General features: G+C 45.4%; 1 protein-coding gene across 1 annotated transcript; it reads right to left on the bottom strand.

Annotated features, from left to right (window-relative positions):
* Positions 1–500: 500 nt before the first annotated feature.
* LOC139342231 (fibroblast growth factor receptor-like 1) lies at positions 501–27833 on the bottom strand. Its single transcript, XM_070979223.1, has 7 exons — positions 27543–27833; positions 26751–26846; positions 11233–11505; positions 4976–5062; positions 4066–4350; positions 3045–3398; positions 501–2131 (listed from the first exon to the last, which is right to left on the bottom strand). The coding sequence occupies exons 2-7, from the start codon at positions 26833–26835 to the stop codon at positions 1689–1691; spliced, it is 1527 nt and encodes a 508-aa protein (XP_070835324.1). The 5' UTR covers positions 26836–26846; positions 27543–27833; the 3' UTR covers positions 501–1688.
* Positions 27834–27922: the final 89 nt, after the last annotated feature.

Raw genomic sequence — 27922 nt, 5'->3', positions numbered from 1 at the left:
TGCTCCCCTTCTTTCCTGAGCAATCACAGGGTCCTGTCACATCACTCCCAGAGCAGGACAATGCACTTCCTAAACGGTGAAAGGAAATCCTACCTAGATTGGAGTTGAATGAGGTGGTAGTGCGGACCGGGGGGGGGGGGAGTGAGGTGGAGAGGGTCGATTCACTTTAAATGGGGAAAGATGCTGGTCACTCGGTGTAGTCTTGCAGGGGCCATCACTCATCTAAAAAGGGACTGTGTGAGACTGCTCTTGTGTCTGTACCGTATCTATTCAGTCATTCATCCCTGCAACTTCTGTCCCCCCGCTGGCTGCCCTCTGTGTCACCCTCAGCAGACTCTTCAACTGACTGAAAGGAGGAAAGCTCACCTGTCTGTGCCCGGACTTTACTTTATGTTTTAGGACAGGTGACGGCTACTGTTACCGTTTTCTTGTACACCTTCGTTGACAGTGACCTTGGAATATTTATGGCTTGAACAAATTCATTAGCCTTTGTGAAGATTGAATTTGTTTCAGGTCGTTTAATCAAACTACCAAACCATCACACTTTAGATGATTTAGTTTTTGAGCCTTGAACAGAGTACATCATACAGGATTGTCAAATATAACCAATTACATACAGAAATACCTAAATATTGGCATGAACTAAATGTGATTAAACTGGGTGACGAAGTACTCAAAATGTACTATACACGACAACGACTGTATACTTTAATAACATTATGCAGATATGTAAAACGCCTTACTCTTAAAAATAAACTTTTGATACATTTTTTTAGCAAAATAAATTAAATATTCATGACTCAAGTTGATTATAAAAGACTACAGCTTCATAAACTGTGGTTGGATAAGGTCGTGGTCTGAAAGACTTGTCCTGCTGGTTTAGCTCAACACGCTATTGACTGATGATGGGAACCTCTACCTAAAAAAAAATGTTAAAATGATATAAAGACCAATTCAGTTATGTGGAAACACAATTCTTCCATCCCTTGCAGTCTTAGGCAAGGTTTGCCTGCCGTAAAAGGCTATAAAAACTTACCAGTCTACTCTATATCACTGTGAACAGAGGATAAAAGTGAGGGATGGAGAAAGGCAACATCAGGGATAGTGGTCAGCATTCCAAACATTTTGCATCTTTAACAAACAAAAGGACTACCTGAGTAGGAGCATAAAACCGGCCCCTTTGTAAATCTTGAGTACCATTTTTGTCTCCACAACCAGTCGAAACACACAGAGGCTCTCTGCGCTCCAACAGCTGAAAACCTAACCCTCATTTTCTGCTACACCTCAGGTAGGAAAATGCAAAACTCAGCTGCTGAGGTAAACCCTTCAGCTGGCCTGAATAGCTGCGATTAAACTCACACGCTGCACAAAAAAAAAGAAACAATGTCCTTGTCCTTTTTGTATTAAGTGCACAACAAGGATTCATGGATTTTAGTGGTGTGAGGAGGATCTGACAGGTAAAAAAATGAGCACCAAATATGGAAGTTTGGATGTAAAAACACAAGGTGTGTATCACTGGCCACTGTTTTTTCCCCACGTGCACACTCTTCCCAGCAATCTCCAGCTATGAGTCTTTTTTTTTAAAGGGTAATGCCAAGTGAACGTCGCTGAGGAGCTGCTGCTCAGTCCACAGCTCATTGTCCCGCGGAGACACTGGAGGAGTCAGTGGGGGATATTTGGCACTGAGGCTAACACTGAAAATGAATGTGTTGATGCTGATGTACCTTCCCGTCCACGTGGGAGTGAGTGTGTGTGTGAATGTCAGTGTAGATTTTGGGGTAGATTTTCGGGGGGATTGTCGGTCCTCCCTGCGTGAGGAGGAGCTGCTGCTGCGCCAGGTACTCCTCGTAGTTCATGGAGCTCATGCAGTCTTTCTCTGGGCTGGAGGAGCTTGAGGACGCAGCCACGTAGCCCCTGTCCCGCTCTCGATATGGCAGCCGGTGGGAGCTCTGCAGCACCTGCGCCGCTGCAGCTGGAGTGCTGGGAGGGGGGCAGTGCTTTCTGCTCTGGCAGAACCACAGCAGCACGGTGCCAAAGATGAACACTATTCCAGCAGGGATGCCAATGATGACAGGCCAGGGGAGGGAGCTGGAGGCTGGTGAGAAAATGGGCGTGATGGGAGGCTTCAAGTCTGCAAAAGAGGGCCAAAATAAAATAAAAAACAAGTTTCCAACACTTCAATGTTGCCAAACGTGTGTTTAAATGCACAGGTGAAGTGCTTTAGGGCTGATCACTGCAGGATCATTTTTTACTATCAATTAATCTGCTGATTATGTTTTGGATTCAGTGTTTAGTTAATAAAATGTCTGAACAACAGTCCAAAGATGTTTTCATCTTTGAATCCTCTCATGTACAACCCTCTGTTATCAAAGTCTTAGGTCACATGAGGAAAACTGACCAACCTCCTTCCACTGAGGAAGGCCGTGAGATGCTGCTGGCAAGCTCTGCAGCGAGTTCAATGTTTTTTGTGAAGTCAAACATGTTTGATTTATAATGCTATAAAACAGAGAAAGCAGAAAATCCTCACATTTGTGACAGCAAAAACTAACGAGGGGTTTGGGAAAACCGACTAATAAGGAATCAAAACTGTTGTTGATTATTTTCTAATTGATAAATTACTGTTTCAACTCGTTGATTTCTTTCAGTTCATTTACAGAAAAACTCCAAAAACTAAAACTGTTTGTCTCAATGCCGACTGAACTTGATGGGTTTCTCTAAAGTCAGTGGTCCAAAACTGTGTAAAACTGATATAAAACGGGGGAAAACTTAACATTAACTGCTCATTAACATCGCTTTGTTGTCATCTGTCCTTGTTACTTTTCCCTGACATTGATGCAGTCCTGCTTCCATTTAAGCTAAACATCCCTCTGATGTTATTGTGTTATGTGCACTAATGCAGATCCCTAAAAACAAACAACGGCATCGAATCCACAAACTGGTAGCACAGATCCTTGTCCAAGCTGCTGATCTGTTGCAGTGTGTTTGCAATGCATCCTGCTGTTGTGGCAGCGGGACTCTGGAAACAGACATTCCCCAGGCCTCACCTGGCAGTACAGTGAGGAAGGCGCTGCGGAAGCTGTAGCCCATGGTGTTGGCGCCTAAGCAGATGTACATGCCGGCGTCCTCCTCCTTGGCACGGGTGATGAGCAGCTTGTTGAGGTAGGAGCCGTCGGGCCGGGACCACACCTCCCCCGTGGGCAGCACCACGAATCTGTGGTCTCCCACCTCGATGGTGGAGTTGTAGCGGCTCTCCTCGTTCGACTCCACGCGTTTGAGCCACTGGATGACCGGCTTGACGTCGCTCCTCACTTTACACTGGAACGACGTGGTGCCTCCGTAGTCCACCGTCGTGTTGACCGGGTGAGTGCCCGTCAAAATAGGCTTGGAGTTTGTCCTCTCTACACAGACACGCAGAGAAAAGAGTGTCAGGACGCACACAGACATCTTTTGACATGACAGGCCTTGTGTGGACAGAAGAGGTCTTAGTTGTTCATACCATTATTAGCCTCAGGCTTAGAACTTGTAACTGACAGAGAAGGACGAATACCACATGTAACACTAGAAGTATGTGTGATTAGTTTCCTCTCTTTCTTTGCTCCTGGTTGTACAGCACACATTTCTCATGGGAAGGGTGGCGGGGGGGTCTGGCAGACAGCTGGGCTTTAATCAGCTCCAGATTGGGTGGAGGGTCTCTGAGTTGAACAGCCCCCCCTCCCCCGTGCAAACACCGGGGCACAAGCCCTCGCTCTCAAGCCTGCTTCCTCAATGTGCTTCTCATATACATGATTACACAAGCACATTCATCCATGCAGCAAGGATATGAATAAGACCTGCTGATGGCAATCAGACGTCAGGAGTACGCAGATCAGAGAGGAGATTTTTTTTTAAAGGTTACAGTTCTTCAAATGCTATTCGAATTTCCCGCAGCGCTGAACAAAAGATCACGAAAATGATCCACACAAACAGCAGTAATCATTTAAATTAATGCCTCATCTGTTCGCATGAATATTTCCAGGTGAATATGTTCGGTATGCGCAGCGCTCAGCCGCTCAGCGGGATACTCACGTATGACCTCAACTTTATACGTGGCGTTGATTTCCCCCGCCCGATTGGAGACCCTGCAGGTGTATCTGCCGCTCTGATCTGGCGTCAGGTTCCTCAGACTCAGAGTCCACTTCTTCTGACGGCCCTCGCCGACCTCCTGCTCCGACAGCGGCCGGTCGTCCTTCAGCCACACAATGTCTGGCCGAGGATTTCCACTGGCCATGCATTTGAGCCGCACCGAGCTGCCGACGGGACGCGCTATCACCCTTTTTCTCATCTTAGCAGGCTGGGTGAAGCGAGGACGTACTTTTGGGGAAAGAAGAGGAAACATTTGGCAACTTATCAGTGGAACATGACTTGAGCTGATGATTTACTCTATTTCTAAAGGACCATAACAGTATTTCTGCGAGGCTTAGCTCCTTAACTATCATATGTGCAGCACCTTATACTTTAGCTGACCTTTTTCAAATGCTCGCTGTGATGTTTTACATTTTCATTTGTTTTGTTTCTCTCTGTTCCTGACGCCAATTGATTTTTATTCATTTTCCAATGGCATGAAAATCAAATGGCAGATTATTGAAACTTTTTCAAGTCGTCTAATCCATCACAGTAAAATCTGCAGTTAAACTGCATCACCAAAGCAACAACAATGTCACTCCGAGGGAAATTAAACGCAGACATGATGTTCACTACAATGGATTCCACAGCTCAAAGTTTCAGGGGTCGGCTAATAGAGTTTCATATCATACAGAGATTAAAGGAAACCAATGGCTGCCTGGGGGAAAAATCCGTCCAAAAATCTTAAAACACAGCAGCATGGTTTGCAAAACATTTCACTGTTTGTGGTAAATATGATGAAACCTGCAGAACCGCTGTTACGGTCATTTAATTTACCACTGCGTCACAGATAGCATGTCGGCAGAGCTCTTACCAAATTTTTCCGACAAGCCATCGGTGCCCAGGTCAGACTCTGCTCCATCAGCCGCCCTGGGTCCAGTTTTATCAGAACCTGAGTCATCTGTTGAGACAGCAGGACAACAGTTAGCCGACAGCTGAGGAGCAAACGAAACAGCAAGGTGTTCGTTTGTTTGCATTGAAGACAGAAAATTCCAGCAGCACAGAATTCAAACGACTATATAAATCAATACAATGGCTTAAACAGCGAGCAGCACATGACTTCAGAGTCAAAAAGGCAGGTGGTGGCACAGGATATATGACATATATGCATACATATTACATATGTGTGAGGTCATTTAATCTTTACTAATCCCGCAGAGGGGATTTTTGGCGTGTTACAGAAGCACCAATAGTTAGCAGCATCAGTCAAAAAAGCTAAATATAAAGTAAACACCATAACAAGTAAAACAGACAGTGGTTGAATTCACATTATTGCACAAATATTGATATTGCCCAGTTTAGTATGTACCGATGTTGCAATGAATGAATTTATCAGTTTCAATGTGTGTGGTCCACTGGGAGAACTGACTGCTGATTCCAAATCGCTGCTCAATTAAACTTTAATATAAGATATGAAACTGTACAGCTTTTGTGGAGCTTTGAACCACATTACAGACTCATAAATGGGCCTTGATTTAAGATTATTGTTCAAGAATGAACTCAGATGCTCAACTTCCTTCCAGGAGAGAGATCATAGGTGTGTAATGCACCACACGTATTCTGAAGCCTTAAACAGTAATTTCCCATCAACCTCATACTTCTTAAATCAGTAAAAATGCATTTTGCAGTTTGTGAGGAAATATTAAGGGCAGTGTACACGATGATAATGAAGATAAATTTCTGCTTTTAAAGCCTGCACTAACTTTGCATCAATTATTGTCAGCGTCAGCATCACAGCTCTGATGGCAGCGACCCAACACCAAACAGGCCCAGCAAAGTGTTCTTGGCTCTATCTGAGTAAATTTAGCATTTATAGATAGGCTCCTCTGAGCCGGGGGGCATGCTCGGGTCACACTCTGCAGCATTTGGAAGTAATATGATAAGTTTTCATAAGCCCTGTTCCAGGAGACAGCTGTGGAGTTTATGTCACTGGCTGACATCATGCAGCGGAGCTAAGACAGGGCTTAGAGAAAATATAATGAGTGAAACCTAATCGATGGTTTGTGATGCGTATCGACTTTTCGAGTTAAGCGCTGATGAATTAACAGAGCAGATCGGGTTCCTCGCCAATATCTGCCACTCCGTGCAGGAGGAGACGCTCAGAAGATGATTATTGGAGAAGGCCTGCTGTTAAATGATTTTATATGATACTACTGAGGTTCACGTTAGATGTGGTCGTCTAAGTCACTGCCAACAATACGTGAAGGGAAACACAAACTGCAAACTGTTAACTGTATGTTTTAATAACGAGGCAGGATGGAAAAACTGCGAGCCAGTTCTGTACCTTTCGTACCTCCTTCTGATTTTGGGTTCGGTGCAGCCTAAAGCTGGATTTTTCTAGATGCCATTCGGCACACTTTATTCTCTGGCAGGGTTTGATTGGGTCAGGTAAAGAGACCAGATGTGACTTCTAACCCCCTCGCTCTGCCTCCCTCTGAGTCCCCCCGAAACCCTCAAAGCTCTCTAGGGTTCTCTGGGTACAAACCCTCCTTTGTTTGTCCCCTGCAGCACCAAGCCCAGCCATGATGTCATGGCTATTTGAAGGGGTTTAACTGGCCAACTATAATAACCCATTCCTTTAAAAAACAGCCTCCACTGGAAGAAATATTTCTCTGTTGCTCACTTGGGCTCTCCACATTCCTCCCGGTTCCTGAACCTCCCAATCCAAACAGAACATGGTCCCACACTGCCGGGGTTTTCTTTTTGACTTTTTTTTTCTGAATCTATTTCCTCTCTACTTTTTGCCGATTCTAGTGAACAATGGTGCCCTTCATACATCTGTCCTGTTAAAGCTAGCCCTGGCCACTATTGTCTTTGCACAATGTTGGCTCATTAGACTGCAGACATGGGCGAGGTATGCCTCCCATATGATTGTTATTTTTGGGAGACTGAAAAATAAAATCAAGGGCTCTAAATATATGAGGGGCCTGTTGCTGTGCACGGAAAAAACAAGTAAAAGCTGCAACTTATTATGGAATCAGTGATCAAACAAAAATCCCTATTCTTTAAGTACCGTGTGAAATCAAAAGGTTCATTATGGAAACTGACAATCATGATTCAGCTGCATGAACATGCAAGTAAATGCTCCAAGAGAAGTATCAAATTGTCTAAAATGCAATCACCCTCCTTCCACACAACATAGATCCATTCATGGCCTCGCTACAGTGTTTAGGGTCTGACGCCATCCCCTCCCACTTCATTCACAAATCCAGCCACAGGAAACGGGTCACTACACACTCTCTCCCTTGGCCTCCTGTGCCAGCTGAACAGCAGGAAAAGGCCTGATGATCTGAGGTCACAATGAGCTCCAGATGTTGTTGGGGACACTGTAATGTCCAGGGAAAGTTATGCGCAGTGGCCTTGCATCACTCTCTGGAAATCTCCAAACAGCTACCACATGTGATCAGTCACACACGGGGCAAGTTTATCCAACAGTTGGCCTGACAACGTCTCCAGAGGGGAGCGAAATGAAAAATGTGCTGCGAGAGCCAACATCTCCATGTAGACATTATGAGCACTGCCAGCGCTGTATTAGCTCTGTAATATATTATCTGTGCAGACATAAACATTAAAACCCAATGCTGTCAATGTTAATATGACAATCCCATGTTAATGTTAATACGAAGCCTGCTGTAGCCTGAGCAGCTGAAGACAGAGAGGCTGCTGCATGCGTTGGTCTATCCTGGTGGGGGTGCTGGGAGGTGATGGGGGCCAGTTGTCAAGAGACCACCCCAAACAGGGCCCAAACAGCCAGCTGGAGGGATTGAGAAGGCGCCATGTTGCACTGACTGACCAGATTCTTCAGATAGCTCAGGGGAGGACAGGCTGTCCGCTGGCAGATGGGAGGAGGGATATCTCTCCAGCCGCAGTGGAACCCCCCCCCTCCTTACATCACTGTGCAAAACCCCTCACTCTCCTCACCTCCAATCTCTCCCGTCTTTGCTGTCTCTTTATCTTACTGTCATGCTCGGCCTCTCTGCTGGGTCCCAGGCGATGTTTAAAAAGTTATACTCTCCACATTGGGCCTTGAACTTGAGCAGCTGCCAGGATTTCGTCGACCCTTCTCCCCTGACCGGCACTATAACCGACCGCGGTTGCTTCTCTTGCTTTTCTCCTCTGTGATCCAGTAAAAATAATAAACTGACATGATGGATACTGTATGCGGAGCGATGCTGGGAGCTACCCCTCATTTACAGTATCTCAAATAAATAATCTCTCCTCTGATCTTTCTGAGCAACATAACAGGCCTCCCAGCAGGTCACTACGGTTAACTGCACACAGTTAAATTAAAACAGCTAACAATTAGACGATTCAACGTTGATGGAAAGTGTTGCTCATGATAATTGCACAGCGTTTTGCTGTATTAAGCTTACTTCAATCCTGGAAGTATTTTGACAATGAGGCCCCCTAATCTTTGTGGCAAAAAAAGCACCCAGAATGCAATGCAGCACTGATGGAACAATTACCTATAAAAACAAACTCTGTGGTGATGGCCTGCCAGAGCCTAATGGGATGACAGACAAGAGAGCAGAAAGAGGGGAAGGGAGGGGGGTTCTTGTGAGATGCAGACTGGCCATTTAGTATCTAGAGTCAGTCTGTCACGCACTCACTATCACCAGAGGACAAGTAGGAAATGGAACAAACCAGATCAGGATTAAGAGTCAGGCCAGAAGTCTCTAGATAACTCCATAAAGGGCAAAAACACGGCTGATAAAAATCTCATGGAAATATGCTTCCAAGAAAGACTTCTGATTGAACTTGCAATGGTATTTTTTCCTGAAGTAATCACCGAGTGGGAGTCGAGCAGCGCATGCAGTCAGGTTGCACTGATCTCCCAGCGATCCCTGCCAGCTTCATCACGGCAGCCTTAAACTGTTTTCATTGACGTCTTGGTTCTCACTCAGCCGCACTGGAGCAGAGGCCAAGGCAGACAAATGATCTGTCACATAAACACACCACAGGGGGAAAACTTGCTATCTATCACCAGGATGAATTGGCTAATTGCGTGTGGTTGTCTCCTGTATGTGTGTGCGCGAGTGTAGGTTCGCTTTGATTGATCAAAATTATCAGTCGAGATCTCCCAGCTTTAAATCAACATTTAAAAATAAAAATAAATTACACATGCAAGTACAAGTATTTGGCTCAATTACTGAGACAAAGCCCAGCAGTCAGAGAAATATTTCAACCACTTTCATTGCTTGAACTTCATCTAAATCTTTGACTTCTTTCAGCACTTCAATTTTAACTTGTAATTCCACTTATTTATAAAAAAGTTGCGACACTGTGTAAACATAAATGAAATGACAATGCAATGATTTTCAAAACTGTGTCTGCTGTTGGTTTTACAAAGTGTTCCCGAGCACAACAATCAATCACGTGTTTCACAAAGTGGCGAACATCACCCGTAGGGACTCTTCCTTTAAAATGAAGTGTAGAAAAACATTAAAAAGACCTGATCCATTGTCTATACCCGACTATCCCTTTCCAGGGTTGCAGGGGGGCTGGAGCCTATCCCAGCTGTCAACGGGCAAGAGAAACCAGCCGATCGCAGGACAATATACAAAAAACAACCATTCACGCTAACACACACCTAAGGACAATTTCAGAGTCACCAATTAACCTAATGAGCATGTTTTTGGTCTGTGGGAGGAAGTGGGAGTGCCCGGAGAGAACCCACACATGCACGAGAAGAACATGCAAACTTCACACAGAAAGGCCCTGCCCGACCCGGGGATCGAACCGGCGACCTTCTTGCTGTGAGGCACGTGCACTACCTGCTGCTCCACCGTGCCGCCAAAGACTTAATCCATCACATCAAAATGTACCAAGAATTATGACAGCGTCCAATCAACAGAGCCTTAACACAAACCTACAGTGACATGCTGGTTGTTATCCATCACGATTGATTCTGAACATGTTCCACAAAGAAGTGTTCAGTGTATGTAAAAACTCAGAGTGTCCTTTAATTGCAGTGCAGACAGAGACATAGCCACGTCTGACTTTGATACTATACAGCACAACTGTAGCATGAACCTTGACATTATAGCTGGCTCGGTGCCTCAATCTCCAACCTTTCATTTTAGCACAATCAGCAGACACCCTCTCTTTGAACTCACTGGCAACTTCATATTGAGGGGGACCCTAAAATATACTTTGGTCCCGTCTATTCCCAACTCATGAGAATGATTTGCAACAAAAAGCACCATTTTCTGAAGTGCTCTGCGTTTTCCACATCTGCCTGATTATGGCTCTTCCTCTGAAGCCCGGCTGTCAGAAGACCAGGCAGCAGCTCCCTCCATGGGAGAGAGAGAGAGAGCGCAGACTCTGGCCCTAATTAGGCATCTTAGAGTAATTAGACTAAACACAACCTTCACGCTCCGCTCCGCTCATTCATCATGCTCTGCTCTCGCACAGAGGAAATGCACTGTGGGCACACGCACACAGTCACACACTCAGTCAGACTGGGCTTAATCCTACAGGCCCCATTCAAGAGCTGTGCGAGAGTCTGAAGACAAACCGGCACTATTACGCTGAATGTGTTTCTTATTGCAGAGCTGCAGACCTCCTGCCTCTACAGAGTGTAGCCTAAGGAAAAGGAAGAGCTTGAGATCCAATTGAGTCACAGAGGATGAAGGGGTATGAAACAATATCCCGCGCCGCTGTTGACTTTGGGCAGAGAGAGGTAGGGGCTGTAACACATACAATAGATGAGAGGATCAACCACTAAACCTCCATAAATCCACTTGTTTTAGACCTTGACCTCTGAGTGATGCTGTCTCTTAACATTTGAACTGTGGTACTGCAGAGAAGTGTTAGAAATACGGTTCCAAGATACCACAGCAGAGGATGATGTGCTCTGATCGTACAAATCAGGAGACAGGCTCTCGGCCATGGTCTCTGGTTTCAGTTAGCAGACAGGTGACTTCATGTTTTAAAGATGCTCAGATGAGCTTGGGTTTTTAACAAGAGTGACACATATCACAAACCTCAGTGATCTAACCTCCCAAACCAGCAGAGCAACAGGTTACACAAACTATTAAATGTGATGCATGCAACTCTGTCTGCACTCACCGATGACAATGAGGGTATAGTTGACGTTGACGCTACCAAAGCCGTTGGTGGCTTTGCAGATGTAGGTCCCCGTGTCATCTGCCTCCACCTCCTTGATCTTCAGGCCCATGCGAAGGATACGGAAACGGATCCAGCCGCTGTGGATGTTGCGCCCATCTTTGGTCCACATTATGAGGGGTGGAGGGTCTCCTTCCACTGGACACGCCAGCTTAATGGCGGTCCCGAGTCGGGCTGACTGTCTGTGAGCGACCTTCTCAGACACCCGTGGAGGTCCTGAGGACACACAAACACAACATGGGGGAATTCGGTGAAAACAATTTTTCTTACTATGGTTTTTTCAAAAGCGTTCAAAATGGGTTTCTGGTTTCAAAAGCATCAAAAGTATAAAGATTCCCCACAGGTTTATTCTTGTCAAGATGAAGCAAACAATGAAACACCATCTTCATCATCACCAGTGATTGACAGCGGCTTTGACCTTTTGACTCAAATAATGCCATGTCGGTGAAGGGGGATTTTCCATTATATATTTTGATATATACATTTTTGCTTTTCTTTCCTCTGCTGTTATCATCTTGCAAACCCTTCACCAAACATGCTGCACCACCGTGCAGCCCTGGAACAATTTCAAAAACTTTAATATAACCACTGAATTGAATGGGTTCACTCACCAAATGACATTGCAAAGACATTTTAGAGCATCACAGTGGGCTGCCTAGCGTGTACTGGAACCAGCAGATAAAATATCTGAATCCTGAGTTCAGGCCAAACACAGGCCTAAAAACCAGCTCGGATGTGGGCAGATGGAATGAGATAGAGGTAATTTGTCATCTTTTCGTCTGATTACCCAGAAATGTCGAAACCAGATTGTAATAATTGGACAAACCCTGTCGTCCACTGCCTGCACAGAGAGGGTGAAGTGTTCTGGCTCTCGTTTTGCGTGCAAGAGATCAAAGCAATGAGGGGGGCGGGCCGCAGCGAGACGGACAGCAGCCTGTTCTCCCTGCTCTTAATTGGCTCAGGTCTGCTCCCTCAGATCTGGTGAAGTGGAGCGGGCCGAAACACCCTGTGATGGTGTTAGGAGGCCTGCGCCGCTGCTCGCACAGCACCAGGCGTTCATCTAACCCCCCGACTAAAAGCTAAACAAAACCCCAAACCGCTGAGCAGACTAGACACCGGAGAGAAACAGGAGATTGGGGGGAGCGAAAGAGAGGAAATGCAACCAAACCCTATAGCTGCAACAGCCCTCGAAAGTACACAGAGCACAGTCTGTGCCCCAGAACAAATGGCCGGTCTGGTAGCAGTAAAAACAATGGGGAGGGTAAGTACACATGGCCTCTCCCAAACACATACACACACGCGCTCAAGCACACACACAGTCACATTCCTTTGGTGCATTTCACACATATGGTAAACAAGAAGTTCATTATACTGATGGAGGTGCGAGAGGGGGGAAGGTGACACAGGTAACTCCATCTGGCCGTTTTATCCATCAGGTTGCCAACACATGGATCTCAGCTGCAGGTACAACATCTGGACTGCTGGCTCGTTGACCTCTGGCGCTAAAAATGCTGAACTCACTCGTGTTTGCGAAAAAAAAAAAAGACATATAATGGTTTATAAGCCGTGCCACAAAACTCAGCGGAAAAAAAGTGAAAGTTGTGAGCGTAAAACTGTCGAAACCTCCTTCCTTTTTCGTTTCCATGTCACACACACACACACACACACACACACACACACACACACACACACACACACACACACGCTCAGACTTTTCCTTCCTCTCTGTGGATGGCCCTTCCTGGTCCACAGCGTGCACAGGAAATTGGAAGTGTCATTGTTTATGTCTGTGGAGAAAAAGCGACCACAGTTTTTTGGCTGTTGTCAGCTGGCCCATATCTCACTCCTCTGCTACCAAGAAAGCGGAACAGAGGCACTCACTGTTCCATTTCTTACTCTGCGGACTCCGCTTCAAGACCACAAACAGGTCACAGCGTTGGCTGGGTGCTGTGGCCGCTCACACAGACCGAGTTGATTCTGAAAGTCTGAACTGCCTTGTAAAAACATGAATACATTTCTACCAAATCTTGAACAAATAGGCTTCAGTTATCTCCTTTGAGCTATGGCCCTAAGAGCCACTCAACCATGTGTTCTGTCTGGATTAACGCGGGGGAATGACGTACAAAAACAAGGCCTGACTTATGTCAAAGGTTCAGCTGAAGCAAAATGTCAAAACTCATTGACCCAGTATAGGTACTGCTGCTGTCAAACAAAGGTTTTCTGAAAGCTGGAAGGACGTTTCTTGAGAGTTAAATGTCAAGAAAATAAAAAGAGACGGGGAACATCTGAATGTTCTTTTCCATTCGTAAAAATATACAACGGTGCACTACAAAACCTCTCTGCAGCGATGTTTGCAACACCTTTAACACAGCAAGCCTTCAAGTGGAGGATCCCTCTTCACTCTTTTTAAGCTTCTTATTAAGTTTTTCTTTGGAGTGTTTTTTTTTTATTTATATGATAAATATAATATATGGTGTCTTCATCGCTTTCTTGGCGAACATTAAGTGAGAAGATTGAAACCACTCTTTATTTCTGCACGCTGATCATAAAGCTACATCAAGCAGCTAGTTAGCTTAGCTTTGCACAAAGAGTGAAAACAGCTAGCTAGCTCTGTCCAAATGAAATAAAACATGCCCACCACCACATAACCCACCACGAAACCACAATGTATAATTTTAAACATCATTTTTGAGCTGATTAAACAAAGCATAATCCCCAAACTGTCTAATTATTCCTTTAACTGTGATAAAGGTCTATGTGATCCTGAACTCGGGTTATTCAACACGACTCCAGCTCCTGAGCTTTTTGGCTTAATAAACTAGAAAGCTTTGGCTGGCGCTCCAAACGCAAGGAATGTGCAACAAATGATTTCCTCCCTCCATCTCGGCTCTTGAAAAAACCTTTTGAAGTTCTTTTGAAAAACAAGGCATGAAGAAGTGTTGAAATCAAGGACATCGTCTGAATAACTTAATAACTATTTGCACTGTGTGCATGACCACCATCCTTTCTTCAACGGGGACTCCTCCACCTCCTTCTCCTCCCTCTCAAGGACAGTTTCTCTTAACCTTGGAGTTCAAAGCTTTGAAACTACCACACAGAGGCCCTCTGTAAAAGAGTCATATTCTGAAAAAAGGGTAATTATTGCATTATCTGCTTGACTGTAAGATACATAGTTCAAGATGTATGACTTGAACATGTAATCACTCTGGACTGGAGGTACAATAGCTGCACTTTTCTCTGCTGTTTTAGCGTCAGCCTCTGAGGTTCTCTCCAGGTTGCTGAACTAAGCATTGTGGTCCTCTACAGAGGCTGTGATGAATGGGAATCCGCCAGATATATGACAGACTGGCGAGTGTTTACTCAAATTGTTAGAATTGTTAGCTGCTCTCTAAATGGAAAATGATACACATGACCATATGGGCTTTCCCATATTGCAGCGGTGGTACGGCGCTCCTTATTATAGCCGAGGCCCATGTGTGAATGGAATCTTTCATAGCGCAGGAAGAGGAGGAGGAGGAGGAGGAGGAGGAGGAGGAGGAGGCCTGGCGACTCTCAGAATTAGTTCTGTTTTTCTTTGCTCAATTTGGTGATGGATTATTTTAAGAGAAAGGGGCACATTCAATAAGAGGCATTCTTGTGATTCAGACTAAATATAGCCATTTTTACGAAACCTTGTGAGCGGGTAAACGACCTGATCTGATGGGCAGGCATCTGCAGAGGGAAATAAGTTAGGAGAGAGGAGCGCAGGGGAAAAAAAGTACAAACTACAAAGGCTGCCAGACTTGAGCAATGTTCAGATGTGCTGCTACCTCTCTCCTCATTTATTTTCTCTTTTACAAAACACCTGTGGATTTGTAATGATGTTGACATGCATTTTCCCCCCCATACAAAGTGCTTTGGTCTTTCTAGCCATTGCAAACATGTCAATAAAGGGTTGGCTTGGCTGCTGACAGCCGCTCCAATAGCGAACACCTGGAACTTAACCAACCGCAGTGAGAACAACTTGATAATGCACGCAACACCGTCTGCCCAATACAGGATATAGTTATTCAAAGAACACTGTAAACATCTTCTAATAAAAAGGATTTGGCCCTTAATCTTCAGCCAACTGCTTGAATTTCTTGCGCATCAAAAGGCTTTTGCACGCTGCCAGACTGAAGTGATTCATTACTTAGATAAACACTGATCTGAGTGAATGTGTCTTCAATATGCAGTATTTACTTAAAGGATAAGAGGCAGAGAGGCAGACAGGAGCAAGAGAATGCTTCCTCCTACTCAGCAGCACTGTGTTAGCTCAGCAGACCGTACAAGAGCAGACAGACCTCGAACACAAGAGAGGAAGTTTAATGGAGCCTGTGCTTTCAGGGAAATACTCCATCATGCATCTCTTAAAACCTCAGGAGCACTTGTATAATACAAAAATATAACAAAATGGATGGGAAAGAGCAAATACAGTTCAAGGGACACGAGAGAGAAGAAAAAAAAAATGCACAAAAAAACACGACATGAAAGCTAGAAACTAAATCCAGAGCCGGTGACTTTACTTTAGACCAGAGGGGCTGGGTGACGGCGAAAGGTGAGGCAGACACCGCAGCTCAGGGAGTGTGTGAAAGGCCGGAGCTTCTGTTCAGAGCTTGCTGCTGCGCTATACATTTCACAAGCAGAGATAAAAATCGGCATAAAACAGAGAGAGGGAAAGAGAGGGGGAGAGCCACCTTGGCAATCCAAGAAAGGAGGCGAGGTGAGGGGGGTAGGAGGCGGGGCAGTGACGGGGTGAAAGGGGACTGGATATGCGGAGTGGCCATGGAGGCTGTTCTGACAGCAGCGGGGCAGTGGAGGGTGAAGAATGCCGTCTTTTCTTACCCCTCCAGACGTCCTGCCCAGCAGCTTCACCCAGCGTGGTAATCAATACCCGTTATTTTCTCCTCTCGGCTTTCCAATCAATAGATAAGAGCGGGGTAAGACCAGTCGGGACAATGGCTCTTTCTTCGGCACCATCTGATGTTGGCTGAATAGCAACTGCTTCGGTGGTGGGAATGGTGCAGGAGGAGCTATTGGGTGACATGAGGGACTAGAGAAACAGCAGGAGGGGGTGGAATAAAAAGAAAGCGGTAAGGAGAATAAGATGCTCCAGTCAATCTGTCTGATTAAAGCAGAGTCACTGGGATAACGTGGCGGCCTGTTTGCAGCGAATCTGCGTCTGCTTCCTCCACTAATGGCTCCAGAACAACAAGCTCCTGCCGACCCCTCATCACAAGAACAGGAGAGAAATTACTCCAGCGTCATAAAGCTTCTGGAAACATCTCCATCACGCGGCCTACCCTTAACAGGCCCTACTGTGGAGCCTTTGAACTCTAAGCTGCTATATTTCATTAAACTTGACTGCTTTCTCCCGGTCCCAGCTGCCTCTGTCAGAGGAAAGCAGTGTGTGTGCGTGTGTGTGTGTGTGTGTGTATTGTACACTTACTACCATCATCTGCAGCTGCAGTGACACAAAAATCCAACCCAGAATAAATCAGTTGAACATAAATATTTGTTTGTTTGTCCATAAACCTTCAGGCAAAAGTTAAGTATGTGTGGCTATTGTTTTATTATCATCAACACACTAAACTGATCACAAGACATCAGGATCCAGCTGGATTACTGACAATTTCCCAGGAGAAATCCTCCATCCTATAACTTATTGATACTTTGATTGTATAAAAAGCCCTTTTTAATTCAGCTTAAGGATTTTCCATATGGGCTCCATACTTTTCCATACTTCCACAAGCCAGGGAAAGCACGGAGTCCTTATGGAAAGTTGAATTAATAGAGGCCTTTCATATCATGTTTTTGGAGTGGTCATTTTGTCTTATTACTGGAACAGTTTACTGCTTTTACTGCTTTTCCGATGCTTTACCTGCTCTCCCACTGTACAGAGAGCTGGCTACTTTCTGTTGAAAGTTGTCACTTCTTTGGGTTATTACTATCAATACTACCTATTAAAGGGGGGGGTGGTCCAGTAAGATCATAAAGTGTTTAACATTATTCTATTCTCTCAATAAAAACGGCAGAAATAAAATACAATAAATACAATTAATGAGAAATATACTGAATACTTGGTGTGTGACTTTTCAATCAAATATAACACACAAAAAAGCATCCAGCGTTCAGTCAGTCGTCGTCTTTTTGAGGGAATGGTACATACAAATACACGTTTTCTGAAATATGCTTGGTGTATAGAAAACACTTCTTAAGTAGCATAACTTTTCACGCAGATGTGAGTCAGTAATTCACTGGTCCTTTCATAGAGAGCGCACAGTGAGTGGCACTCTAGTCGCTTTATCTCACTCCATTAGGCTAAGGCCCGGTGCACACACAGGGGCTGAGTGTGTGCTTAGGGCCACTTATCAGGGGAGAGGCAACAGGAGGGAGGCTGGGAAGGGAGAGAAAGGCCAGATAGAATGACAGACAGAGACAGAGAAAGAGGGGTCAGAGGAGGGGAGAGAAATAAAAAAATAAAAAAAAGCCAGGGAGAGAGGGTGAGGGTTAAAGAGAGGAGGGCTGATTTAGAGAGTGGCGGGGAGCAGAGGCTAAGATGGCAGAGAGGCCTCCTTTAACACACTGCTCATAAGGAGAGGAGGGCTGCATGGGGGAGTGAAGGGGGATTAGGTGGGCCCAGGCGGCAGTAACCAGGAATCCCAACAATCTCACACCCCACTCCCTGGCCCGGGCTCAGCCTCAGCCACATGACACACTCAAACAGACCTCTCTCTCTCCAGAGCAGAGCAGGGCACCAAAGAGCACCTGTTTATTACTGTCTGTCTCGTATGTTTGGAGATGGGCCGACCGCTTGGCACTGAAAGGGACATTGTGTGGATGCTCACACATGTTTTGGCTGCTCCGGACCGCCTGTGTATTGTCTGTTATTCTCTCTCACAAACACATGCAGATATGAAGGTTTTGAGGCAAAAAGACTCGGATTATTCTGCATATAGCTAAACTGCAGTCCTCCATCACAGACAACAAAGGCTGATAAAGATTAAAGCCCTGAATTTGAAGAATATAAAGCATTTCCACTAAAACTCTATATAAAGGAACACATATACTCTATTAACTAGCTGCTTATTAGCATGAATATTTGTCACATATTGGCTCTTTATTAGTCACTATAAAGCACTTATTATTGGCTTACTCTGCATCACCATATTCTACATCTACTACAAGAATTCACATCAATAACTTCCTAATTGGTAGTAAGGAAGTTGTTGTACACAACTTGACAATCTAAATAAGCTAACACTAAACATTAATAACCTTAACCCCCTAACCCCCAGAATAAGGCATTAATAAGAGACTAATAAAGAGCCAATATGCTACTAATATACATGCTTATAAGCAACTAATTAATGGTGAGTATGTGTATCTTAATAGAAACACTTATTTTCTTTTGCAAAAGCTTTTTTCATCCAAGAAAACGCCAAACTTTCAAATGTTCAATGTTGAGTAACACAATCAGCTGAACGAGGAGTTTACCTAAATCAGAAACGTGTAATTGAATCAGAAATGATCAGATCAAAGAATAAATGAAGTACAAACGCAAGCATGCTTTTGATGCCGGCTTTCACATTTGACAGTTTTCCGTGCAATGCTCAATGGAGAATCTTTAGCTGGTGGTTGGCGCTCTGCTCTGTGAACTGTACATTCAGTACGCAACAGATGACACAAGCAGACACTGCTTCACCAAAAGCATTGGGAACCACTGCTCCACAGCCTGCTTGCTGGACAATAAACCCTGGCAGCCTGTAACATCATCTCCACATAACAAGAGTTCTGTTTATGTTTTTCATGGCCTCCATCAGTCAACAGCGAGGTGCATCCTGCCACTCCCTGCATGCCTCTTCCTTCAAACTTCCTGCATTCCACGATGGGAAAAAAATATCCAACCTGCTTTTGGCTCATTGTGTACAGTTGACACAGTCGGAGTCCAGTCTGGAGGTGCTGAATGAGATACAGATGTCTTATTAAGTCGAACCACTGTTGCTCTGAGTTGGTCTGATGTTCTCCTGACTGGCAGAGGCTGTAAACAAGACTGTTTTGAGCCAGACATGCTGTCACCGGCGGACCAGTGTGTGTGTATGTGTGTCTGTGTGTTGTGGTCACATCTGCGTGATGATGATGATGATGGCCGAGCCTGGCGCTGAGCTCCCCTCATTTCTCCGTCTGCAGGAAACCTACACCGGCGTACAGTCCGAGGATCAGCCAATCTCCATGACACTGGGAAGCGCTTTACACCAGCGCCTTTGTCAACAAGGTCTTTTCAGGAGAAGGCCAATGACAGACTGCGATGTAGCAGGAGTGTTTGGGCAGAATGGAGCGATTCAGACCCGAGCGGGAGGGAGGGAGAGGGTAGTAGAGGAGTGGGTGAGGGAAAGAGAAAGGCGGGTGAGACAGAGACGAGACAGAGTGGGGAGAAGCAAGGCGAGACAGACGGAGGGGGTGGAGGAACTGGCAAAGCTCTCACTGACAGCAATGGGGCCTCTTGACAATCCAGGAATATTGTCTGAAATCAATCTGTCATCATGGAGCTGTTGAGCCTGTCATTACGATGTGGTACTCGCCCTTTCACAGTGACAATTTGTTCAGTGCTTTCCCAGTTCACCTTACTGCTCGGCTGTACAAAGGTCACTGCCCTCTATCCATCTCTGTCTGCCAGTCTGCCTGTCTCTTTCTCTGTTCATCAACTGTCCTCACTGAGCTACACAGTCCTTTTACAAAGACGAATCAGGCGGCTGATGATCAGAACGGAGGTCCTGCTGCAAGCACTTCTATTACATCATTGAATCTCATTACTTCCTACTGCCAAATATCCAATAAATGTAAAAATGCCTTAAAAAATAATAAACATGAAGAGTGCAGATCTATGCCAGGTGTGTCTGGCTGACACAGAGGAAGGTACCTCCTGCAATGCCACCACAACTGCCAGTTTAAAATTATTCTTTTTTGTATTGTACTGCATAACTATTATTATATTATAAAAATTGCATGGCTGTCCAAACAATAGTTGCTGAGTAATAACTGTGAAGCATAAAAAAATTGGTGCAATCAATAAAGTAGATCATGAGGACCTTAAATATATGCACCAAATCCTGCTCCTTGAATTGCCATGAAATATTGATCAAGATATTTCGCTCGAAACCACAAATGTCAATCTCCTTGTGGCTCTACAGGAAAAGTCAGAGGGTCATCACATCCAGTGGGAACTGTGAATGTCTGCACAAAATTTCATGGATATTCATCTGATGGTAGTGAAGATATTTCAGTCTGGACCACAGTGGAGGACCTACTGACCCACAGACAGACCCTGCATTTCCATCCCCAGAGTCATGCCGCTAGCACGGCTAAAAATAAACAAAAACAGTCAGTTTATCTAATATTCAATGTAGACACAGAGTTACTGTATGAATGGAGCAGTGCCCCCATCTGCCAAGCCTCTAACTCCAAGTACATCCAGGCTGGGGGCTGATCCAAGGCCAAACTCACATCCCAGTGCATGAGGAAATCAAATCAGTTTCACTGCATGGCGCAGAGTTCCAGTCTGGGATAGCAGTAGCCCTGCTATAAAATATGACAGATTATACTCTCTGCTCCTGAAATGACTTTTCCTCTCTTGTCCCATTCCACTCTTCAAGTCAAAGCAGGGACATATTTTTCCAGTCATTACAGAGGTCCCCTGAATGAAAAATCAGGGCCTCTTTGCCTCCTCGCCACATCCCCAGTGTTGAGAGAGACTGCTGCTGCTGGAAATGGGTGCAAACAAATTCCATCATGACAGCCTATACGCTCGCAATGAAAACTCCTATTTTGACGTACTGTGACAAGCAATCGCCCAGACCAGACTCTTTATAAGCTCAATCAATGGGGACAATGCGCGCAGAATTTCCAAGGTCACTCAAAAGAATCGCTAATGAAAAACAAAGTGGAAGTGAAAAAGCCACAAAGCCATGTGGGGTCTCATTGAAGCTCAGCGGAGGTGAACTGAAAGGGGTGGGGGGAGGTCGAGGAGGGGAGGATGGAAGAAACTGGAAGGAGGGTCCGGGGGTGTGTGTCGAAGGCAGCGGAGGCCTCATTCAGAGCTTGTTATCCCAGCTGTCCCCCGGCTCGGCTTTCTTCGGGCTCAGCCAGCCATCGCTGTTGCCACCACCATAACTTTCAATCAGCCTTTTAACTGCAAAATGGCACGGTTGGTGTGTTCGTGTGTGCGTGAGGGTTTGTAAGGACTGCAAGTGATTTCTAATGAAACCCCCAGAGGGGAGAAGGTGGGAGAAAAACAAAGCCAAAGTTTGGAAGTGAGGCATCGATGTTTGATATCCGATTACGAAGAGGACGAGCAGCAAACTGCTCCCAAAGTCATGAAAAAACATGAAGAAAACAATGAAAGACTTGATGGTGCGGAGGAGAAAAAAAAAAAAACAGATGAAGCTCATCATCATGTTATAAGCAACAAGTACCTCCTGGCTGCCATGATTTGGTATTCTGATAAGTCAGTATGAGGCCGCAGAGGCACAGCGTCAAGCAGGCTGTGGCAAGTAGTAAGATGGGCCAGATAATATTTCTGCAGTTTAAATCAGCTTTTTATTCACTAACATCACAATGACAACTGCTGAACTTGTCCAAACCTGCTCAGCAGCATCCCAAAGGCCACCAGCTCATAAATACAGAAAAGATATGTTTCCCCTTGACAACAAAAGGTTGTTATAGTACATGTTTTTTTTGCAAAGGTGGCTCAACACCAAGGTGCAACTAGGAGCCAATGCCAGAGGAAAGACAAGGAGAAGCAGGGAGAGGACAGAAAAGTGGGAGAAAGCTTGGATTTCTGCACCTCCTGTCTGCCGCTGGATGCAGACTCATGGCCCGAGTCATAAATCCACAAGCTCAAATCTACAGGAAAACAAAACCGGATTCTCCTGTTGAGGGGTGAAAGAGGAGAGCAACTGGAATCTCATCATTTCATTTACTGAAGGGACTGGGCGAACATCTGTGGAGCACAAAATGAAGAGAGGGGGGGGGGTGATGGAGGAGGAGGGGGGCGTCCCTCTCCGCGACTTGGCTCCTCGGAAGAAAAGGAGAAAACAGAGCGAGACTGGAGAAATGAAGGAGGCTTAGAAAGAGGGGTTGCGCAAGACAAACACTTCCCACTGTGGAGCTGAAATGTTATTGTAAGGTCACTTGTAAGGTTCCAGCGGGGCGGACCCTCACCCCCACCTACAGGCTCGCTTCCAGTCGCTCCGTCCATTCTTTCTCTCGGTGCCAAGGGTGTAACACAGCAGCCCGAACCGTGGAGTCTAAACAGTGTCCAGTATCATCAGATGCTTATTTAACAGCAAACAGCTGTCAATTAACAAAAATCTGTTATTCATACATGTGGTAAATCCCACAAGTCAGATCAAGGAAGCGCATAAAGTCGATTATCATCTGAATGGTGACAGCCTGGCACCTCCATGTGCACTTTGTAAGCAGCCACATGGGTTTTGTGAAGGTTAACGGGAGCAAAAGGAATTCTATTTAACTGAACCCAAATCCATTCAGCCAGCAGGAAGAGTGTGTGTGGTCTGAAAACACTCCTGGAGCCAACTGCCCAAAACAAACTAATGAGCATTGCACACACGCAGACCTTGGTATGATTCAATGAGATTTTCTGTAAAAAAAAAAAAAAATAAAGCAAAAAGGAAATGCATCTGAGCATTAGCATACAGCTGAAAGTGACAAACGCTGAAAGCGGACAATGCCGTGTTGAAATTCCACATGAATGCTAATTGAAGTGGCCATTAAAGTCAGTCAATGAGGGGAGTGTTGCTCACAGGGATTATATGACCCTGCTAAAGTAAACAGCCAGTGACCTCCATTATGACTACTTATCACAGCTACAGTCCTTTCCTTTCTTTCCCCTTGCAGGGGTGAAGTCTGACACATTCCTCTCTCCAAGTGTTTCCTCCTGAACTGACAGGGTCAGCAGTGTGCGCTGATAGATGAGGAACACAGATTGTTATAGTGGTGGTAACATTATTTCCGTGATAGAAACAGAGGGATCATAGCAGGAGGAATATTATTTCCACCTGGTTTGGAGGAGAAGGAGGTGGGGCAGGAATAGTTGTTGGTATACCTCTGAGGTTTTCCAAATTGCCCTGTGCTCCTTGGATGTCTCATTATCATGACTTTTCTCAGGGTAATTTCAGCCTGCTTAATAAAACGCACACATATATTCAGACGCATGAAAGCAGCGCTCATTCACTCTCGTAACTCCTTCTCACGCACCTCTAAATGGCAGCGCCTCGGTAAAGAGAGTCCCCCGTCTACTGTGTGCTCTCATAGATGGCAAATAAGTTCGCTCTACAGGGATGAGGAGTGTTTAAAATTAATCACTGCTGCCCTGTCCAACCTGGGGGACCGCCACAAGTAATAATCCATCCATTGTTCTCTGCAAATGGACCCAGACTCGGTAAATAGGGGCTATATGGAGAGTTGAGAAAGGTTGGGTGGGACTAAAGGTCAGCTCATGCCTTGTTTTAACGACAGCACATTAACTTAACTCACTTCCTTCAACTTTACACTGGTAATAAATGGGAAGAAATGCAGAGAGAAGCAGGGAAAAAGAAGGGAGACATGTGTCGTGGGGGGGGGGCAGGCAGTTGGAGGTGATGCATTGAACAGTCACACAGATTAGAGCTGAAGCAGAAGACGAGTTTGTTTGACTTCCCTCGAGTTCCACTGTTTAGTGTGGGCTGGAAAACTAAACGTAACATGAAACTGATTTTATTAAAATACCTAAATGGAGCATTACAGTGTGACTTTGGCAAAGACTGAAGAAAAAAAAACATGCAACACAGCAGCGCAGCCAAGCTTTTTCAGCGCAATTCTTTCTCCTTTTCCCCCCCGTCTCACCAGCTCGGCCCACGGGCCAGAACACCACTGTTACACCTTCTTACTATTCGGGAGCTATTTAAAAAATAAGAGGACTTTGGGGCATTTGGTTAGTGAGAAACTAGCCTCATTACGGTTAAAGGAAATGGAAAACTGTCTGGGAGCCAAATGGCCTTGTGATTTTAAAAGCCCTTGGCATACAATTTATCTCATAGTACCTTCTTGTTATGAAACCATGATGTAACGCTGCTATAAAATGTATATTTTCCAACGGGGTTGCAAAGCAGTTTGCATGCTCTAAACTTCACCAGATGGCTCCAGAGGTGAAGCAAACATGTGCGTGGTTAGAAAACAGGGATAAAGCTGAGTCACATACATGCCCGAAAGGACACGACTGTGTTTGATGCCTGTTTCTAATTAAAATGCATCAAAATAGTACCGATCAGAACGTGTGTGTGTGTTCGTTGTTAGCTGGTCCTGGTGCACAGCAGGCACCTGGTGCTTCTCTGTTTCTCCCAGGGTGCATTTCTGCAGATCCATATGTCCAGGGCGCCGCATTCCTCAGTTAGTGGAGCCCAGTGGTCCCCGGGCCTGTCACCACATTAGAGACTCTGCTGGGACACATCAGTGAGCACCTCCTCCAGCTGCTGGGGGTGGTGGAGCGCCAGAGGGGGAGGAAAGAAGGCGCTGGGATGGAGGAAGTGCGGGGGTTCCTAGGGGGGTCTTAAGAAATAATTCTTGCTCGGCCAGTCGCAAAGTCGAAGCAGTGGAGAGAGGGAGGGTCCATATGTGCCTCTGTGTGTGTGTGTGTGTGTATGTGTGTGCGTTAGTGGCACAAGGACGGGGGGTCCAGGGTCAGATGTCGCCTGATGACTGACAGCAACAGGCTTACAATCGTTCACCCAAACATACTGTCTTCTCAGCTGCATTGTTTGAAATGTTTTGGTACTTGCAGTAAAGTAACACTTCCAATGTCTTTTTACCATTTCACACATAAGTCAAAGGGGGCCCTGTCCTTTATAATTTAAATTACATTTGTCAAAGATGTCATCATACATTGTTAAATTTTACAGGGACAGTTTTACAGCTTTTTTCTGGCCTTGGCTTCACAATAAAAGCACAAGCTGCGAGTCAAAACCCCCCGACTGTATTTCACAGGATGTCAGAGTCAAGCTGCTGCATTTGGACTGTAACACAGAGCTCACTGTATCAGTGCTTCTGCTGGGAGAACTGTGGGATGTTTGCACTTCACAGATTGTCAAGCATCATTCAAAATCATCTCACTCACTCTGTCTGCCAACTACATATCTGCTGATGTGTCTATCTGCCTGTGCATCTGTTACCACTTTCAGAGAAATTATGAAAAACAGGCTGCAAATTCTTCATTTTTGTCTGACATCAAAATGAGTTTAGACCCATCGGACCTCCAATCTCCACCATCTCGTCGGATTCTCCGCTGGGTTTCTCCTTCACTGACATCTGTTAATCTATAAACATACAAAATTGCCCATCTAATCTTATTTAGCCTTCACGTCTTGTTTACTTTTGGTTTAGTCATGCCGTGAAGGCACGGCTGCCACACTGTGAATGAGGCATTGTCTGCAGCCCCACAGATCTAATCTCCCCCTCTAAACCGCCGCCAACGCCGCCCCCCTCCAACTCAAGCCCTGATGGCCACATGCAGGTATTGTACCTATCAGACGCCTGTTGAATTCACTTCCACGCTGAGCTGGAGAATAAAGAGAGCGCTATGGAGCCAGCTTGTTTTGCCAGTGCGTGGTCTTCCGGCGAAATGTGTCTGGCTTTCAGATTTCTCTCATTAAAGCCGGAGTGCAGCTTCGAGTTTTGCCTCGGTGTTTGACTCATGCCACTGGATTGCATCAGACATGGTTCAGTAGTCAGTTATGGTGGATGAACTCTTCGAAATTGACTTGACAGTTATTCATGACCTGTTGACAAGCTCACTGCAAGTTGTCTTTATAAAGCAAAGTATTGATACTGGCACAACAAACACTGCAGTGAATTGTGGTCAGACTGAGGTCTCCCACTCTCCACTGTTTCGCTCATGAACATGAACACACACACACACACACACACACACACACACACGCACGCACACACAGAGGCTGGTGTGAGACAGTCTCTTGGCCAGCAGCAGGAGAGCTGGACCCTGACTGACTGACTTGTGTTCTTTCACCCTGGGAAGCTGATGGATGATGTTTGTTTGGTTTAGCCGTAGTGAGTGTGCGCACACACACACACACTCGCATGCACAGCCATGACTGAAACACACACAAACTGGGGGTAGGGGTTGGCTTGCCCTTTCCCATTCCCCTGCCCTGTGTTGATTTTGGGCTCCGTTTAGAGTTTTTTTAGCTCTTAGTTTTCCGTCTCTTACTTCTCGGTGCGCACAATGTTAAGAACCAACTGAGTCTTTCTTTGCGCTCACAAGAAACCAGCCTGTTAACTTCAGTGTTAATGAGCTGGTGTTACCCTCCAGCTTTAGGACATGCATTAATATTGGTGTGAAAGAAAGGCGGTTTTGAAAAAGCAGCTCTCACCTCTTGCGCAGTCGGTCAGTAAAACAGCCTCAAAGATGAACAGCACGACCTTCAGGACGCCCATACTGTCCAAAGACCACTTCATGTTCCCTAAATCTGAAAGACACATGGTGACACAGGGTATATTCACCAATCCATGGAGAATAAAGAGGCTAAGAGGAGTTAGGGGGGAAAAAAATCTTCACATGCTACGATTAAAAGAACCTTTCCTTTATGAAATATAACATAATGTACAGAAGTTGTATCAAGGACTGTACTATTAATCACAGCTCAGTTTTAAAGTACTCAAAGGACTTTTTCTGGCTCAGTAAAGCCTTTGGTTTAGTTGACCTCAGTAATTCCCAAACTAGACTCCTGGGACATTTTGGGGTCTGTAGGGTCCAAAAAGAACCCAAAAATTATGACGTTTAATGTCAGTGTTAGAAGAAATCATATATAGTCCATAACAACACACTAAAAGTAAGCTAGCTGTGTCACACACACTGTGAGATTCACAGTCCCAGTACAGACAGATACTCTTTGGGGTCTGTCTGGGGCTTCACATTGGGGTCTCTTAGGGTCCTTGTAAAGCTTAAGAAGACATAGTTTATTTAATAGCACATTTTGGACCATGTGCTAATATTCAACAAGCTAACTGAGGTCTTGAACTGTCTGTTTTAGCTCGTTTATCTCTGCTGCGTTTGGACTAAAACATCACTGATGCTGCTGACTTGAAGCTTTCATGCAAATACGTGGTGAAAAAATGTAAACAAAGACGGAGGACAGGCCGGTGTGGACGTGTCGATAACGTACCTGGATATTCAATGAATGAAGTCAACCTTGAACCAGCCTCTTGACAGAAATGCCTTTAGCTAAAGTCCGTGTTGAGTCCATGAATCTAAAGTGTCAGTGGTCGACTGTTCACCGACCTCCACCGGACCAGCACGCGCTCGCCTCTGACAGAAAAATAACGGATTCAAGGCCGAAACGTAACCGGACTCCACCGCGAATCCACAGCCAAAAAACTCATAAACTCATTTTTTAAAAACTCAGTCCAGTCTGTGCAGTCCGCTTCGTCCACCGAGTGACTTCTCCAGTGCGCACGGAGCGGGGACTGGTTGTCCGTCCCAGAGCTGCCGCTGCGGGCCAATCACAGCCCGCAGAGTCCGGACACGTTTAACTCTTCATCTCTC

Source organism: Chaetodon trifascialis, chromosome 14 (genome assembly GCF_039877785.1).
Source record: "Chaetodon trifascialis isolate fChaTrf1 chromosome 14, fChaTrf1.hap1, whole genome shotgun sequence".
NCBI classification, from domain to species: domain Eukaryota; kingdom Metazoa; phylum Chordata; class Actinopteri; order Chaetodontiformes; family Chaetodontidae; genus Chaetodon; species Chaetodon trifascialis.
This window is presented reverse-complemented; position numbering and strand designations above follow the sequence as displayed.